Raw genomic sequence first — 18,444 nt, forward strand, 5'->3', positions numbered from 1 at the left:
CATCGTCCCAGCTGACGCAAACAATATTTGATATCTCATCTCAAAGCCTTGTTACGTAACCCTTAACTATCCAGATTTGTTGGAATGAAGGGATCTTTTGTGTGGGTGAACCTGGCCTAAACCACTTCAGCTTGTCAAGAAAGAAAGAACAATCTTTTGGGTTGTTGTGTAGACTTTGTTGGAAAGAGGAAAAGAATACCAAATGTTCAGGTCAAAGTACTTGGCCCATCCTTCCACTGACTCCCGCGTGCGTGCGTGTGTGCTGTTTCAAAGGTTAAGAATGAATGTTCAATTTCAATATAGAAGCACAATAATTAGAAGAAAGGTATATATTCAAAATACCATATAAGTGTATTATGACAGTCAAAAACTCAACTTCTTCCAGACTGTGGGTCTGGTTTGATCAGATTTGACTGACCATAACTAAATAACCCACCAACTGTCATCAGACTGATTCAAATGTTGGTAAATACTGGTGTATGTGCTTTTCCAACAGACTCCGGCCAACTTAAAAACTAAAAATACAGAAATCTCTGAAGTGTAATAACCAAAACTGTACTAACTTTGGCAGAAAAGTGTGTGTTCATGTAGGACCCAATCACTCCATAGAAAGAAGCTGATTGAGGACATACGTTTTCAGGGCCTTCAACCTATAGCAGTGGTTGGTTCTCATCACAGGTTATATAGTCTTACTGTGTGAGCTGTGGGCAGCTCAGCCAAATGGTAATGTTTCCCTCTCAGATCTGATGGACATGAAAGCACCCTGTTTTCAAAAGAACAACAAATCAGTGTAGTGTCAAATACAGGATTTGTTTAGGGGTGTAACAGAAATATTTTTTCTTTTGTGTCCCAATCATCTTGTGACCATAGACTGTGACCTTTAATTTTTATCCTGGGACTCCTATTTGGGATCCTGACCACTGATATTTAGGCATTTAACAAAAGTCTCCAGGTTTTCTGGCTGTCGGTCTAAGAGTGGCACATTATAAGAAAAGAAAAATACTATTGGAACAAAATTAATGATTGTTTCTTGATCAGGTTTGCTTTTATGATATGATTATTACAAAGGAAAAGGCAGATTAAAGCGCCATGTCAAATACATTTAAAACGTGTTATGCACGAGAAACTTATTTTCTTTTTAAGAATTAACATGTAGGCTATTCTAATTCTGACAAATACAATATTGGATGACCTGAGTTTTGGACATCAGGTCTCATCAAAGAGCGTGGGTGGGCCCGTCAAACCCCACGTGCTACTTGCGTAGCCTCAGTGCTTCAATCAAGCTCAGTGGCGTAGGCCGAAAGACGAGTGTGCGATCACGCTGCGGAGCTCTGACACCGACACACACCATGCTGCAGGAGCCGAGCAAAGGAGCTTCGTCAGGGGGCTTTTAACTCGCTACAGGCGGAAAGGGAGAAATGCGGTCGCCGCGTTTAAAGGAACCCCTCTGTTCTGTTTGCCTTCACTGTCAACAGCAGTCGTTCTGCAGCTCCGCTCGCGGCTCCCATCAGGTCATCTAACGGCGCCGCACCGAGGAAATCCCTGGGACTATGTGAGCATCATGCTCGCTGTGAGATGCCTGCTGTTCGCTGCAGTGTGTGCACGGTGCGCCGTGACAGGTGAGACGCTTTTCTTTCATCTAATTGTTTAGTTTATGACAAGCAACCTATTATTAGTGATGAAAACAAAGAAATAGTACGTTTTCTGCCAGTTCTTGCGTCCGCTCAACCTGTCTAATAACAAGGACCGTGTAATCGTTTCATCTGTGTCAACAAGCAACTCAGCATCAGCTGTTGAATCCTGCAGAAATAAGACCTTTAACATCACATTCAGAACCATAAACCCACACTTTGCTCTCTGCCATCTCACGCTGCCTGTGCACTGAAGCTCTCGTGTCCTCTGCAGGTCTGAGGGAACGGGTGAGGGTGGAGGAAAGACTGCCGCCTCCTGAAGAACTCGTTCAGCCCAAGCGGCTCCTGCAACAGATCTACTCCCAGGAGGAGCTGCTCCACAGCCGCCTGGACACCCGGGTCAAAAACTACACAGCCGGAGCACAGGTGAGTTGTCTGCACCTGTGACTTGTTTTCTCACCCAGAGCTAAACACATGTATTAGGCTATTATTCCCCTTCATTTAGTCTGTTTCTACATATTCTGTACAGTTAGCTGTTGAGATGAAATTATGACCAAGGTCTCCCCAGTAAATGGGTGTCATTTAGTTTTCATGATGAATGGCTGATTGCCTCCAACGACAAAACGAGATGATGAAGAGATCAGTCAACTGTCCAACCTCTAATAAAGCCGCCACCCTCTCTAGAAATTCTCCCATCAGTGAAACTTAAAAGCTATAAAACAAAGAAGAAGTTGATAGATTTACACATTTTACTCATGTATGATTTGAGGATAATGTCATTGAAATACATTCCTCTTTTTACATTCTTATATTCATAATAAGTCTGGACAGACTTTTTAAATCTTCATGTTTTAATCATAATTCTGATGGATAGTTTGTCTTGGCCCTTAAATCAGCAGTTTTCTTTTTTTTGTATTTCTTTTCAATGTATATTTTTATATTGTATGTCCCAACACTGTACAGCATTGTAATTTTGCCAATACCAATTCCCCCACCCGATAACCTAAATTGCAACAGAGAATACCTAGGGGGATTACAATGGAAAAACGAAGAAAAAAACCCATTTATAATCTAAAATTCTAGAATGAATTTACCTCTAACCTTCACCTGTTCTCTGTCAGGACCTGATTCACCCCTGTTTGTCCTCTCTTTTGAGGTCATGTGTCTGACACTCTCTTACCCTGTCACCCCACACACACACACACACACACACACACACACACACACACATGATGCCCAACTTGCCCGGGCCACAACAAGGCAGAATAAACTCAGCCCACCACCCCCTCCTCTAGCCGCCACCTCCTCTTTTCCAGTACAGTCCATTAGATTAGATTTCACACCTCTACCTGTCCTCTCTCGTTACCTTCACTATAAACACTGTCAGTCACCTGCAGGCCTGTCAGCGGATATGACACAGATCTGACTTTCAGCTACCCTCTGTGGGCAGCGTGCTGTCTCATGACCTCTCTTTTCTGAGACTGAGCAGCCCTCTGGAAGATGTGTGTTTGTTGTTTTCCATGGAGAAGTCTGAGGGCTGCCATGCTACAGAATGTGAATTTAGATGTGAGATAGAGTCCCTCTACTAGCTGTAAACTTCAAATTAATCCTAACAAGCAATGATAATCTTTTGACATACATTTGAAATAGCAAGCATGTAAAAAATTATATATGGATTATCATGTAATCCACCAAATGTACCTGAGTAATCTGTTAACATCATGGACTGAACAATAGATGTTTTATGTTCACGATGCTTTTAAAAAATGTTCATCAAAGTGTTAGTCGTTGTGCTGGATCCAGTAAAAATACTTTTTGCTTGACTTAAAGCTGCTATAATCTGTATTTTTATATTAGCAATACATCAAACGACTGTGTAATGTGAATGCTGTTGCTGGTTCTTATGAACCCAAACTATGCAGTTCCCCTCACCTCAGTGGAGCATTTCAGCATCTTTCAGCTCTTTTTGTTTTGTTTTTATGAACCGCAACTTTACTGTTTTGATTTACTCTCATCACCCTCGTTTCTAACAGTTTTCAGAGAAACTGCTAATAAACCGACTGTACCCTCAGAGTTAAAAGTTCAGAAATCTAACTCCAAAACAATGCTAATGTTTCTCTTTGTGTAGGTTATAACTAGTTGCTAGCAAGTTTACAATCTCAATTTTAAAAGACATAAGAAAGGTCAAAAAACAAGTTCCAAATGATTCTTTCAACTGAGAAATGCGATGACCTGACAGTTAATTTCTTTCCTGTGGTCCTTGTTGCTCATTAACAGGAAGTGTTACTGTAAACTAAGTTTAAGGTTATTTTTTGGTTATTTAGCTTATTTTGTTTTTATTAATCCATTAATGTTTTAGTCGTTAAAATGTCAGGAAATAATTACAACTGCCCATCGTAAATTACCAGAGCCTGTATAATGCTTGCATCTTACCAATAGCAATTATCTTATGCTCATATTAAGAGAAGATAGCAATATCTTTGTATTTGTACTAATTGTTATTTTTTTCTTATTGCCATCCTATTTGTGTGTATCAACTATACAATTCGATGTCTTGAGCTGAGATACTGTATGGTGTGTCAAATTGAATATTTGGGATTTGATGTTAAAATCAAAACTACAATAACAAATTTCCACAGTCAGAGCTCTGATGCAGCGGTCTTATCTCTGCTCACATGCACCATTGTGGGCTTTTTATCATACTGTATATGGACCCAGTGGAGGTTTAGATTTATACTAAGTGGTTTGCAGAGAGTGCAAGGCAATACTAATGAGACCTTCCTTGCAGCTTGGCCAATAATTACCGATGGGAGCCACCACAGAGCGCTGTCTTATAATGTGGATATGTCTCACCTTGGAGCAAGGTTAGACAGCCGATGAGCCCCAACACCCAGTTTTATCCTAAAAAGCCTCAGGGATGGATGAGGCTGGCTCGCCTTCAGGGAGAGGTTACTAGAATAGGATGTCCCTTTATTATATCTGTGTTCCTTTGGTCTCTATGCACACTTCAGTTATTTCATATTGAACATCCACCAACCTTCTCCTCTCCTCCACTCTCTCTTTATCATATTATGTCACATTTCTTCCTGAAAAACTGAAATACTTGACACATTAGTGAGTCATTTATTTAAGTCAGTGTCAGGGATCAACATGGATTGAGCATGGGTTATTAATCTAAAAGTAAGCTTTTAGTACTAATTGATGCTAATTCTATGTTTGAGTTCCACACATTATTGGAAGTCTTCAAGTTGGTTTATCTGCCAGTTTACTGACTACTTTGGAGCTCCTTGCACATAGCTGAGACATAAATAGGAACTGAAGCACAAACATGTATTGAGATTTAGACATTTTCCATATTGTAATTCCACTACTGCTACTTCTGTCTACTCTGTAAATGCAGCAATTGAATTCCGAATTGAATGTCTAGGGATAGAGGGGACCAATTTGCAAAGCCATCTGAGACAAATTTGTGATTATGGGCTTTAGAGATAAAGTAATTTAAAATGCATTTGGTTGGGGATTGGAGTGCAGTGTTGCAGTACAAAACTCATGAACAGGAAACTCCTATAAATGCAAATACAACACTAAAGCTGTGTCCCAACTCCATACTAATCCCAAGCAGTTTTTGAGTATGTAGTGTGTTCAGACAAAATAAAGTATGCATACTAAAACAAAAACTTGATTTTTGGGTGTGCTGTAATAAGACACTTTCTCAAACAATGGCAAAGAAAACAATAATAAAAGTAATTGTGGATGGTGGTAAAACAGCTCTAGGAACACCTAAAAAAAAACTAATAAAGATTGGATTTTTGGACATTTTGCTGACTCTTGTTAACTGGAATGGTCAGTGGAATTTCAAGGTCACAGTTTTATTGATGTCTGATAGTGCAAGTATTGTAGCATTACTACCCCAAAAGCTACAGATAGTAGCAGTAATGTTAGCTAGCAAGTCTTGCCTCACCTTGTTGACAAGTCAGCCAACCTTTTTTTAACAAATTTGCATATTGAGATCCAATCACACTGCGGCCACAAATGAGATGATGAAAGTGCATTTTATCAATACCAGGTGTAAATGCAAAAAGCTATTGATCAGATGTCATTATACAGATAACGTATCCAGATACAGATCACATGTTAATACCAGGTGTAAATGGGGCCTATCTGTTAGTATAATATGTTATGTTGACTTCTTGTATACTAACTAAAAAGTCGGTACTTATACTAAGTGTTAGTATAGTACATTCCGTATGGTATGTAGTACGAATCAACAAACTTGAAATTGGTCAAATGAGACCATTGGTTTTTATTGATTTAGTTGATTTACTGAAGGGGACAAATCTTTAATCAATCTACCAGCAGTAGACAGACATAATCAATCAGATTCAGTTTCTCTGCGTTTTTGTTGCTACTTACATCAGTATCTTAGTAAATGTAATCAAATATAAGTCCCTTTTTTCATCTCTTTGCTCTTCTCCCAACTTCTCCTCCCTCCCTCAGCCCCTCCATCTGGCCCAGAGCAGCTTCTTGGTGGAGGCCTTTGGCATATCCTTCATCCTTGACCTGGAACTCAACCAGTAAGTCACCACATGCCTGCAAAGCATTCACACATCCGCACCACAGAGGCACCAAACAGTGTTTATGGTTTGTTTACCACAGCAGTCAATGACATGACTGTACTCTCATGCATACGCTTACTGCCTATCTTTCCTCATTCTTCTCCTGCCCACCTACAGTATTGTACTGTACATCCTGCTTGTTGGCGTTATATACGGACTGGCTGCAGGCTAAGATTATACCTCCCCTCCCCCTCTTCTCACTCGACACATTTTGCTCTAATGGACTGCATTTATGTAAAACCTTCACTGGCTTTCTAAACACTTGGAATAAAATAATCTGAACACATTTTGGTTTTATTTATGAATCAATGTGTTGATCTAGATTCACGCAAGTTAATGTGTGACTAGCAGTGTTATTCTGTTAAATAGCAATCAGCCATAATGGCCGCTAATAGTAACACACAATCAGGTTTTTTCAAGCATTTATTTAGTTCAGGTTAAAACTAAATGTTAGAATGATTATTGCTCTTCTCACTTTTTTCGTCCTCTTCTCTCCAGCAATCTCCTGTCTACAGACTATTTGGAACGTCACTATGATGAGGATGGGCATCTGTCACAGAATATGGTAGGACTATCTTATAGAAATTGACATTTTGAGAGATACTCTTATTTCACTTTCTTGCCAAGAGTTAGATGAGAAGATCATTACCACTCTCATGGCTGTAGTAAATATGACGCTGCAGATTAGCTTAGCTTAAAATAAAGACTGGACACGGGGAAATGACTAGCCTGGCTCTCTGTCAAGGTAACAAAATTCTCACTCTCGAAAGGACAATAAAGCGCATTTTCCAAAATGTGGAACTACTGCTCTAAAAAAAAATCCTATTTTATCATGTTTTTTTTTCCAATGGCAAAAGGGCATATGTAAACACGTAGAGCCCGACAGATTTTTGGGCCAACACCATTATTAATATTTGAGAATTCTAAGAAAATCTGAATAAATACATTGGTCGAGGATCCTTAACATTTGGTTATAACAGCTGCATTAAGTAGAAAGCAAAAAACTGGCCACATTTTTAAGTAGAGTGAGACCTCTTCGTGCAGCTCTCCCTCCCCCCTCTCTGTCTGCATGTGTACACAGCCAATAGGAACGCTTTCCCTCTTTGAAATGACCTGTGATTGGCCAAAGTCTTCTGTCACAGGCTAGATTTTCTAAAGCCTGAAAACAGAGCCAAGCAGAGGTGCAGAAGTCTAGTTTTCTCTCAAACCACTTGCATTTCAATATGCAGAAAGGTTATTATGGGATTTTTGCCCAATGATGCCCAAATATACTGCCTACTATAGCTTTAAAATACTTTTGTCTGTATACATACACTTACATAATCAACATATATCTTTGATTATTGTTTTATATCATAGAGATAGAGAGATCATGAAATCGATCTTTTTCCTCCCTTTGCACACAATATACCTTCATTTTTTTTATTTTAACCTAACCAGTTGATGTTACACCTCGGGTTCCAAAGGTCAGGGCAGATGGTGGTTGTAAGATTTGGTTTAGTTGGTTCTGGAAATTGACATGATTTGAATTTCCCTCACAACATGACAAATAGACCCACACTGCTGCTGATGACTGCTCGTATCCATGGCAACCATCTACTGATTGGTCAGGTGGTCGTTGGCAGGGACAAACAGAGACAGAGAGAGAGAGAGAGAAAGAGACAAAAAGAGGGAGGGACAGAGATTGAAATAAAGCAGATGATACAGACAGAAAGAGACCGTCCCTCAGATGTTCTTAAGTCTAGTAAACAAACTAGACTAACGTTATTACAGGGCAGTTTGCTAAAATGTATAATGCACAACATCAACCATTTCAATTATCAGTCCATGTGCCAGACAGCTGTTTTTGGACGCCAAAGATTCAGCATGATAGAAAAATGTATGTAGCAAAACGCATGAGCTAATTGTTAGCAGAAGCAAAACATCTTCAAAGTTATTTACACTAGCCTCTATACATTCAAAAACATTTACCATTTCTATGCATTTCTACCTGAAGGGCAAGATAAACCAGCACTGTTGCTATTGGTTATTGATTCTGTTTAATTTAATTTAGGGGGAATACACCCATTGGAAACATGTTTAAAAACACAATGGACATAAAAGCTACCCTGCTATATGCATTGGCACAAAATCTGTTTCTATCATATTGGCTGTGATGGAAAACTAGCTGACTGACTTCTATTAAATTGTGATCGAAATGAGAGTGCAAACATTTGGCAATGTTTATTTAATGTTTAGTGAGCCGATGTAAGGCGGAACGTGAAAGATACTATGGGACGTGTTTGGTAAATCATTTATATAAGTTATAAATTATAGTAGCTCAAGATTGGCTCCTTAGCGAACACCATGGGGTACTAGCATGTTGTGAGAATGACAGCCCATTAATCTAACAGATAGTTCTGTGTTGGAAGTATACATTTTTAACCATAAATCCAATTTATTTACTCAATAATGTTCCCTTATTCTCTGTATCAAAAGCTTTTGAAATAATTAGAAATATAATGCTAAAACTAATACATTTATTAGTGTCAAATGCTATATTTTGTCCATCAAGTAAAGCAAAGCCACATTGGGGAATAGTCTTTATGAAAACTATAAAGAAAAAGGGTGAAATCCAGAGTAATATGGTCAGATTTATAATAGTCTATAGTTAGTAAAATCAGTAGAGGTGAAATGTTAGTTTAGTCAGTTTTTCTTTTTGAATTTTTAATCTAATTGTTATTTCTGAATGGCTATATATTAGTATCCCATTGTCAGGATAAATAGTTGTTTCTGATTGGCTTGGATGTTGCACATTTATGACAATTTATGGTTGGCAGATGTCAGTTAACATTATATATTTCTATGTCTGAGCTGCTACACAAACTAAACATATGTAAATACCTGCACATTTTCCGATACACATGCAAACACATACATGCATATATGGAGATATTACACAATAGAAATGCACAAATTGCTTATATGGACATTTCATTTTCTGCATGCTGGACTGAGAACCCGGTGTATGCAGTCCCCTCCCCCGCCACCACTATCTCCATCTTGATTTATTTAGTTCAATTGACGTGCCAATAAAGTCCTACTGCCTTTATGTGTCACTTTTTTATTGGTCCCTGTGGATCTATGCTGTTGCGTTAAGCTGGGGACCGGCTCGTTCGCATTGAATCTCAATAACACACGGCTAAAAGAGGATGGGCTGGAATGTATTGGAGCTGTTTTTATATATTGTCCTACTATACTATACCATATGTCCTGCTGAATACCTGCTGCTTTGATTTCTTGATTTTTATTTTCGGAAATTTCTAAAGCGCTTTTTGAGCATGAGCACCAACAATTGGTTGAAAACATTGTCAAAGATGTCAATGGGGATGTCGTTTTTAAAAATAAATTCCTGACACTCTGATTGGTACTAATCATATTATTTACAGACTAATACACTGATAGACAATGTTAACCACACTCTATCAGTTTACAGAATTGCATAATAGATAATAATCTCAGTCCCTGGTCATTAATGAATTGGCATCAATCGAACACAATCAAAAGGATGATTTATTTTCACTGTTCTCATTAATTTAAATCTCTTACATGTTCAAAATAGTTTCACTGTTAAGTGTGGCTTTATTTTATCTGAAACATGAGCATGCTTACTCACGGAAGATATCTAATATTCCTACATGATGCTTTTGTTCCATCTAGTCTTCCTTTCACTTGACATTAGCTCCTGTGCATTACCTTTCCTTCGCTCCTTTCAGCTCAACAATGCTGAGTCAAAGTCCAGACATTGAGTATACTCTAGCTTTTCTAATTCAGTTAGTTTCTAATGTCACATTTAATCCTTGTCTCTCCGGGACGTAACTGTTTATTTGCCTCTAGTTGTGCGTGCAAGCAGTTTTCATTTCATTCACTTCTAATGTAGTGTCCTGCTTACCTGTCCCTGTCCTCTCAGCACTGATGATATTTCATGTTTAAGCCATGATTTTTTACATACTGTATGTACAGCAACGTTTCTTTGCGTGTGTGAATGTGTCCATTATTTGAAGCGCATACATCTGGTCTGAAAAGCGCACTCGCAGTCAGTGTGTGTCTGCTGTGTTAGGCAATTTGATTTCCTCCATTTAGCCTTGTAATCCTACCTTTTTATTTATTTATTATCTTGCCCTGGACTAAGTGCTGCAGGCTGTCTCACTATTTGGTATGAATGATTAAAGTCCTTACCTCAACATATGGACTGGCACCAAATCTAAACAAGCTGTATGAAAAATACTAGAATAGAGTAGAGAAAGTGGTTATTTTTTGTAGTTAAGTTTCAGACTCTATATCTTTGCACTGATCCCTGAAATGATAACGTCATGTTACATTCTTAAGTTATGTATTTGTATTTAGTGTTTTTGTACTTGAAATTAATATTATTGCTGAGACATTGCTTGTGAGCTCTACATCCCGAAGGTTTTAAATTGGAGGAATTGTGATAAATTTCCGACCCAACGACCAATTACAGTAGAGGAGTTAAGGCCCGTTCACACCAAGAATGATAAATGAGCCGGGGATCAGAGCAGACGGGCGGGTGTCAGATCGGTGCAAAGCACCGGAACAAAAACACAGACAAATCACCGACAGTATGAAAATAACATCCAAAACACAAGATTCACTCTCAGTGGTTTCTGTGACATTAGAAATGCTTTCAAAGTACTTTCAAAGTAATGTTGAGCTACCTAAAGGATGGCAGAGTGGAAAGTCACGCCACGCCACTGACCACATGGAACAAATACAAATCTCTCCACAGTGTCAATCTCTGCCATGCCATGTTGTAAATTCAGATGGATTTTGATTGGCTGTCAGTGTATTTATCGTGATCACAACGATATTGTTCACTGTTGTCGTTGGAAAAGCAATTATAGCCTTTTAAGGTTTGCAATTTTTAACAGCTTCCTTAGTGTAATCAGATCAGTGTAAAACAGCAAAACAGACAAAATGCATTAAAATCCCCTCCCCCAAATGTAATCAAAAGCATACCAGCACTGTGTGTCCTCTGAAATCTAAAACATCAAGTTTGACAGACACAGCTTCATCTAAAGCTGCCCCATGCTGGACTCCCACCTGGTGAGGGTTAAAAAAAAAAAAAGCCTCGGCTCATTTTGAAGCAGATCCCAGCTGCAATGTTAGAATTCGAACAGTAGCCCATTTTAGATTACGTTATGAAGCCACTTAATGCACAAAAACAGGGTGAAGTCTTAGTTGTAATGATAAATAAATAAATATTTTTTTAGGAGTTTGTATATGTTTGACAGGACGTCCAAGAGATTTTTTTTTTTAAAGTTTGAGTTGCAGCTCAGAATAAAGGTTGACCAAGCATAAAGAACAGAGGCTCCACATTGCCTCTTTTCTTTTTGGTCTATCAGCCATGCCAGACAACAGCAGGCTCAGGTGGCAGACATGACTTATTGGGGTCCATTACAAACACCTGTTACAAACACCTGAAACTGACCCTCACACACACACACACACACACACACACACACACACACACACACACACACACACCATAGTTTTAGCTACAAACAAAGTGACCGTTATCTCCATCCACTTAGATGAAGACTGCTTCAATAAGAAGATCCTCTCCTGATTGTAACTCTGTCTGCCATGCAAAGTTATTTTCTCCTCAACAATTTTGTTAGCTCACACACATGTTGCGTGACTGACAGCTGCAAGTATCCTCTCAGATTGTTGTAATCTGATCATTCCTGTACTGTGAGAGGCAGCAAGGAAACGCAACACTATATTCAAAACATGATCATCCAGTCGGAGCCTTTCAGGAGATTATGAATAATCAGGTGAAGGTATCTGGAAGCAGGGTGTACGATTAACACCTTACAGCAGTTTTACCAAACTGAAAGTATCAGCTGAAAGTGGCCCATGCACTGACAAAGTTTGCCATTTTATCCCTATATTAAAGGGGCACTCCACAGGTTTCACATTAGTCAATTTACTTCTCAGCTTTTAAAAATGTAACTTGAACTGAAACCAACTGCTGGCTGCAGAATAATTACAACCAACAAAGTTACGGTTAATCTTTCTACATGTTACTGTAATTAATTAAGTTTTTGTGATTTTGTTTTCATATTTAAAAACACATTAGCATATGTAAGAAAACATTATAGTCAGGTGTCTGTAGATGTAAGAGGCACAGTCATTCTTTGAGGTCCGGTATCCATTAACAAACACACTGTAACCTTGAGATCCGACTGTGATATTCTTTGATTTTGTACTGCAGGAAACTGAAATGGTTGCCATTGTGTGGTTTGTTGCCAAATTCATCATTAAATCAAAGTTCCATGAATGCACAAAGCTGACTTTTTTTTTTTATAAAAAAAACTGTTGTTTGAAGGAAAAATGTGCATGCACTTACTTTTACTGTACATTGAAACCATAGTCCATCGCTAAGTTTCTCCCATTTGACCCCTGTTCTCCTCGCACTTTAATTGCTCTCTCCATCACTCACACTGTACGCACACAGCTTTTCCTTGGTGAAACTCAACTCAGCTGCAGCCTCTGCTGGTGTAGGTTTCCCCGGAGTCGTACAGTAGTCACTGATATCCTTCAGTAGACCCACCAGGCCCCAGGCTGACAGTAAATACCTGCCCTGTGTATATTTAGGGGCCAGGAGATCAGAGGGCTTCACAGTCATTTGTTGGTTGAATTTTCTGAAATATGATGCGAACATGTTACGGGATGATGGAGGATTCAGTGTCTCACTGTAATCTATGGTTTGTTTCCAGGGAGGAGAGCACTGCTACTACCATGGGCATGTGCGGGGGCTGCCCGGCTCCTGGGCTGCTCTGTCCACCTGCCACGGCCTGCGGTGAGTCCAGTACTTTGAGTAAACATCGTCACTCCATCTGAAATCTAGACTCTATCACGTAGTTCAAATGTTCAAAGACTCCGTGTTGATTTTCTACCAAGTCATCAAGAAGAGAATCAAATTGGTTCCCATTTTTAGATAAGTGAAAAATGACATAAAAAATTAAAAGAATAGCTTGACATTTAACAAGTAAGCTTATCTGCTCTCACGTCTGTACAGTATATATGTTGCTGGAGCCAGCAGCTGCTTAATTTAGCTTAGCTTTGCTTAGCACAAAGACTAAAAACAGGGAGAAACAGCCAGCCAGGCTCTGTCCCCTAAAATCCCCTTCCAGCATCTCTAAAGCTCACTAATTAACACATGTTTTTTTTTATCTGTACAAAAAGCCAAGTAATAGTCTGGTACGTTACTGCTCTTAAAATGGTGAATTGTCGATTTTACACTTTGGTTTTTATTCGGATTAAACAAATGAGATATGAGTTACTAGGTGGATTTTGTTACCTTTGCACAGCACCAGACTAGCTGTTTCCCCCCCTTTCCAGTCTTTGTGCTAAGCTAAACTAACTGCTGGCTGGAGCTTCATATCTACATTTCATTTTCATCTGACACATAAAGAAGGCGAACAAGCATATTCCCCAAAATCTTTAACTATTCCTTGAAATTCAATGAAATATGTGATTACGTGGTCATGAGCTAATAAAAATAAAAACAGAATAATGGATACATAAATTAACAATACTCATAGTAACATAATGATAATAATAATTATATATAATATAAAAAAATTAAATATTACATCAAAAAAGGACAGAGAAAACAACAGAAAAAAAGACGAGGGGAAAAAGAAAAAAATAAAGAAATGAATATGTAAAAAAATACAGCATGGTTTCAGAATTTTAGAAGTTGTCACTACATTTACAAAACGTGCTGGTAGATGCTAATATTAAAAGGACAACAACCCGGACTGACAAAAACATCCACAGACAAGCTGTAACATGCTGCAATGTTTTGTGTTTTTCAGGGGGATGTTTTCTGACGGGAACTTTTCGTACGGGATTGAACCTGTTGCCATTGGAGAGGTGAGTCAGGACTTTGGCAGGAGAAACCCAGTAGGGAGGATCAACTAATCAAATTAGTAGTAAACATGCATATCAAATTCCTTGGCATCAAATTAAGGCAGCAACAAGGTTGTGTGAAAAGCAATTCCCAAAACTGGCACCAATCTTTCAAACTCAACAAAATATGGTTAAAAGTCGCCCCCGTTCTCACTTTCTCTCTGTCTCCGTGACTTACCGTCAGTCCAGACGCTGTTGCTGTATCTCTCAGCTGCTGTATGTAAAGTATTGAGTTGATACACAATCTACCTCCACTGAAGCACATCTCCTGTCTCATATCTGAGGGAGACATCATCTTACAGAGACAGAGGGAGAGAGGAGAAATTTCAAATGACGACCAACACAAAAGAGGCTTTTTAGATCTTTCAAAAATACTCAGATTTGATTTTAGAATAGATCTGGTATTAAAAAGAAATGGATGTATAACAGTGACCAAAGGGAGTGGGAGGAAAGTGTTTAGAGTGGAAAAGCCTGAGCTTTTCTTTCCCATTAAGGCCCACAGTAATCGAAGTACAGCTCAATTACATAGACTGGAGAGATGAATCAATATCCTCCCAGCTCATCTTCAGACTCCCTCCCTCCCTTCCTCCTCTCTCTTCTTGGCTCTCTATCTCAGATGGGTCATTTTCATAAAGTATTTATCCTCAGCTCAAGTGTACCACAGTGTCCAGTAGTGTTTTTGCCATTATGACAGCCCAGTGATTGATTAATTATGCATCAGAGCACTTTTCTTCCCGTTAATCCATCTCTACCTCAAAGGACACAACAGAGAAGCTGTGGACTAGTCCAGGATGAGAAGAAGTCATTTCAATGCATGTGTCACGTTATAACCATGAATGGTTCAGTGCTACATATTCATGCTCTTTCACAGGGAAGAGCAATTACCCTTCTGTTGAGCAAAGCCTGGTACAACTTTAATGTCAGATTTCCTTTTTTACTTCTCACTTCTTATTCATGGAATGGTCAACTACTAAAACTAACCAAAAAGTACATTTTCTTTCATCAAAAATGACCACAGAAAAATATGCAAACAGGAGTTAGACAGTTCTCCATCCTTGATGACACGTTTCAAAAGATAATTTCACTGCTTTTCTCTTAAAAACTGCAATCTAAGGTTTGACTTTAGTATTAATAATTTTTTTTAAACTTATTTCTGTTTTCCTATGTGTGGAATAGTGAACAATATAATATGTCTCTTATGGGGATCCTCTATAGGCATTAGAGAATTTAGACACTGTGATGTGATTACTGTCTGCTGTGGTCTGACTCCGGTTTCCTCTTGGCTTGATGTGAAGTTTTACCTAAATTTAACATTGTTGTATTTGGAATTCCTTTTCAGGTTAAGGCAAACATGGATGGTGAACCCAAAGCTGACTCTTCTGTGGATCCTTTAGAAAGTCTTTAGAAATCAGGAAGTTGAAATGAAGATTCATGCAATTAAACTTACCTTGAGTTGCTCTGAGTCATCATGTTAAAGCTCATAAAAGAAGTGACAGAAAACATTTCTGTTATCATTTTTTAACCCTAAACTTAGTGGCAGTACTTTTAGACCTTTTCAGCTACAGAAAAAATACACAAATTAATTCTCTCTCTCTCTCTCTCTCTCTCTCTCTCTCTCTCTCTCTCTCTCTCTCTCTCTCTCTCTCTCTCTCTCTCTCTCTCTCTCTCTCTCTCTCTCTCTCTCTCTCTCTGTCTGGACGCCCTTCAGGAGCAGAATGACCATATTGTGTATCGTATGCCGGACATTGACCTCTTCCCACCTCCCTGTCCAGGTAGGACCACCGTCAACACAGAAACTCCACACTGAGACTCCTCACAGTTACTGTACTTTCCCCTGTAACTTTGTATTTCAGTCCCTGTAATGTGCAATGGTAAAAGCTTGATGGAAACTAAATCCCTGTCTCTGGTCTGTCATTTAATTTCTAAATCCTAATCCTCAGTGGCACAATACCTGCTGCACAAATCCAGCTATAATACAAATTATAGACTTTTATGACATCTCAATCTGGCTTGATTTTGATTAAACTTTGTGATGTGATACATATTTGGTCCGTCTTTTGCTGACCCAAAGGCTGCTTGCTGTTACTTATTTGGAAACATGTTCAGCCTTGTCCTTGACTAGATGGTCTAAAGCAATCAAATGTTCTGTAATGCAAAACTGTTTTTTGGTTGCTTTTCTTAATCACGCACGCACACACACACACACACTGCAGCGTACACTGTCCTGCTCAGGTTGTCCAGCTGCCCTCCTCGCCCTTGCTAAACGTCTCATTTGGCTGCCTCTTCTCCCCCTCACCTCTTTGTCCCTGATACTCGTCTGCCTCTCTAGATTCAGCTTCCTCCCCCCTCCTTCCTGTTACCCAACCCCTGCTATTCCTCTCTCCCTGCCTCCTCACCCCTCCCTTTCTCTCCCTCTTTCCATTTGGCCAGTTATACTCTCCCCTTTCCTCCACTGGCTGTGTGATATTGATTTCTCCTGCAGATCAGTGGACTAAAATACATGGTTACATCCATCCCTAGATTGATGACTAGCCACTTTTTTTATCTTACACTCACTCACTGTGTGTGTGCGTGTGTGTGTGTGTATGTGTCTCCCAGGGTGCTCTGTGAACAGCACAAAGCACGGCCACGTTGAGGGAGACAGTGAGCTGGGGGATGGAGACGACTGGTCTGAAGAGGAGAAGCCCATCTTTACAGAAGGCCTGAGACGCTCAAAAAGACAAGTCAGTTTTCAGATGGCCTCTTTCTCTCAACACACACCATGTACGCACACAGATGGGCCGCCAGCAATGCAGCTTGCAGCATGTGATGTGTTGCTGGCGGCCCATCTGTGACCATGAGGGAAACATCAGAGTTGAGATATGCAAACAATTAATATTTTACAGAGACGTCTGTCAGATGATGCCAAAGTTCCACACACAGGCTGATAGCTTGTCTCAGCTTTCATGCTAATAAGAGAAGATAAAAACAAGTGAGAGAAGTGGCGTATGTCTGGAGGAGCTTTCTAAAATCTGAGAAAATTACTCAACTGATGCCACTTGATTCATTTTGGATTGGGCTTGTACTACACAATTCTCAGGGAAAGCCTGCAAACTGAGGGTGTGAAGTCTGAAAGATGGGTTTTACTAGGCATGGTCTGTCTAACAAAAGACGCTAATCATGCTTTGCCTCTGCTGCATCCATTTTGACATTTCCTATTGGTTTCAGTTCTCTTCTGCCTTTTGTCTGCACTTATTTTTACTGGTTTTAAATGGGCTGGGCTCATTTGAAAAAAACGTTGATGTCACATACTTCTGTGCACCAATCAGAATTTAGCAAACATTTCAATCAAAATGTGAGAACAGTTGGGTTGTTTGCTTATTTTTGCCAGGTCAATTAAATTTGATGAAACCATTGCTGCACAGTCCTGAAGCAGAGTTTTTGAGTGTTAAAGTCTTACCTAATAATAATGCCTAAGGATATTTATGTGCGTGCGTGCGTGCAAGCGTACGATTACAGCAGACTCAAAAATCTGTCTTTTCGCTTCTCCAGGTGCGGCGAGGCCAGCGCACGGTCCAGACTGAGACCAAGTACATCGAGCTGATGGTGGTCAACGACCATGAACTGGTAGGTGTGAAGCTTCTTTCACCTTATCTCTGTAACTGCTGCATGAAGGCAATAATAAGAAGTGAGCATGACTCTCATTAAATAAGGATTGTAATCATCTGATAAGACTTTTATAATCAGCACATAAAAAGATTAAATGTTTAATGCAGTGTCTTTCTCCTCTTGTTAGTTTGTGCAGCTTCGACGGTCGTCCACTCAGACGAAGAACTTTGCCAAAGCAGTGGTGAACATGGCCGACGCAGTAAGTGGAAATTCTGTGGAGGAGTTAACTATGAGCTTCCTCTTCCTATCATCTATCGTTTTTTTGTAAACCATGGCACCTTTTCATAGTGAGTCTATTGTAAGGAGTCTCTTGAGCTTATTCAGGACAGTTGGCACATTTCAGAGCTTTTTTCCTGCAGATGAAACTTTGAGTGGGACAGCTGCCATCCCTTATTCACAGAAAGCCAACAAGCTATTTTACTGTCAGATTTTATTTTTAACCATCTTTTAAATGGCAAATATTTGATATCATCTCATGAATCCTCATCATTTAACAGTGTCTTTTAATATGAAAATGTTTAAATAATAAACATGATTATGTATGAATTTATAAAAACGTAGCCTGCTGACCT

The 18,444-nt window shown here is 39.3% G+C and overlaps 1 protein-coding gene across 5 annotated transcripts in view; it reads left to right on the forward strand.

Moving 5' to 3' along the window:
- The first annotated feature begins 1,203 nt into the window (after positions 1-1,203).
- Positions 1,204-18,444, forward strand: part of adam11 (ADAM metallopeptidase domain 11) — a 29,943-nt gene continuing 12,702 nt past the window's right edge. Inside the window, exons 1-10 of one of the 5 annotated variants that reach the window (XM_031315111.2) lie at positions 1,204-1,619; positions 1,888-2,057; positions 6,129-6,205; positions 6,746-6,812; positions 13,027-13,109; positions 14,131-14,188; positions 15,933-15,996; positions 16,823-16,947; positions 17,756-17,830; positions 18,000-18,071. In XM_031315111.2, coding sequence (XP_031170971.1) covers positions 1,562-1,619; positions 1,888-2,057; positions 6,129-6,205; positions 6,746-6,812; positions 13,027-13,109; positions 14,131-14,188; positions 15,933-15,996; positions 16,823-16,947; positions 17,756-17,830; positions 18,000-18,071 — 849 coding nt within the window. In that variant the 5' untranslated portion in view covers positions 1,204-1,561. The remainder of the gene's footprint in view (positions 1,620-1,887; positions 2,058-6,128; positions 6,206-6,745; positions 6,813-13,026; positions 13,110-14,130; positions 14,189-15,932; positions 15,997-16,822; positions 16,948-17,755; positions 17,831-17,999; positions 18,072-18,444) is intronic. The other 4 variants (XM_031315112.2, XM_031315117.2, XM_031315115.2 and 1 more) reach the window with 4 other exon arrangements.

The sequence above is a fragment of the Sander lucioperca genome, chromosome 22 (assembly GCF_008315115.2).
Source record: "Sander lucioperca isolate FBNREF2018 chromosome 22, SLUC_FBN_1.2, whole genome shotgun sequence".
Classification (NCBI taxonomy): Eukaryota; Metazoa; Chordata; class Actinopteri; order Perciformes; family Percidae; genus Sander; species Sander lucioperca.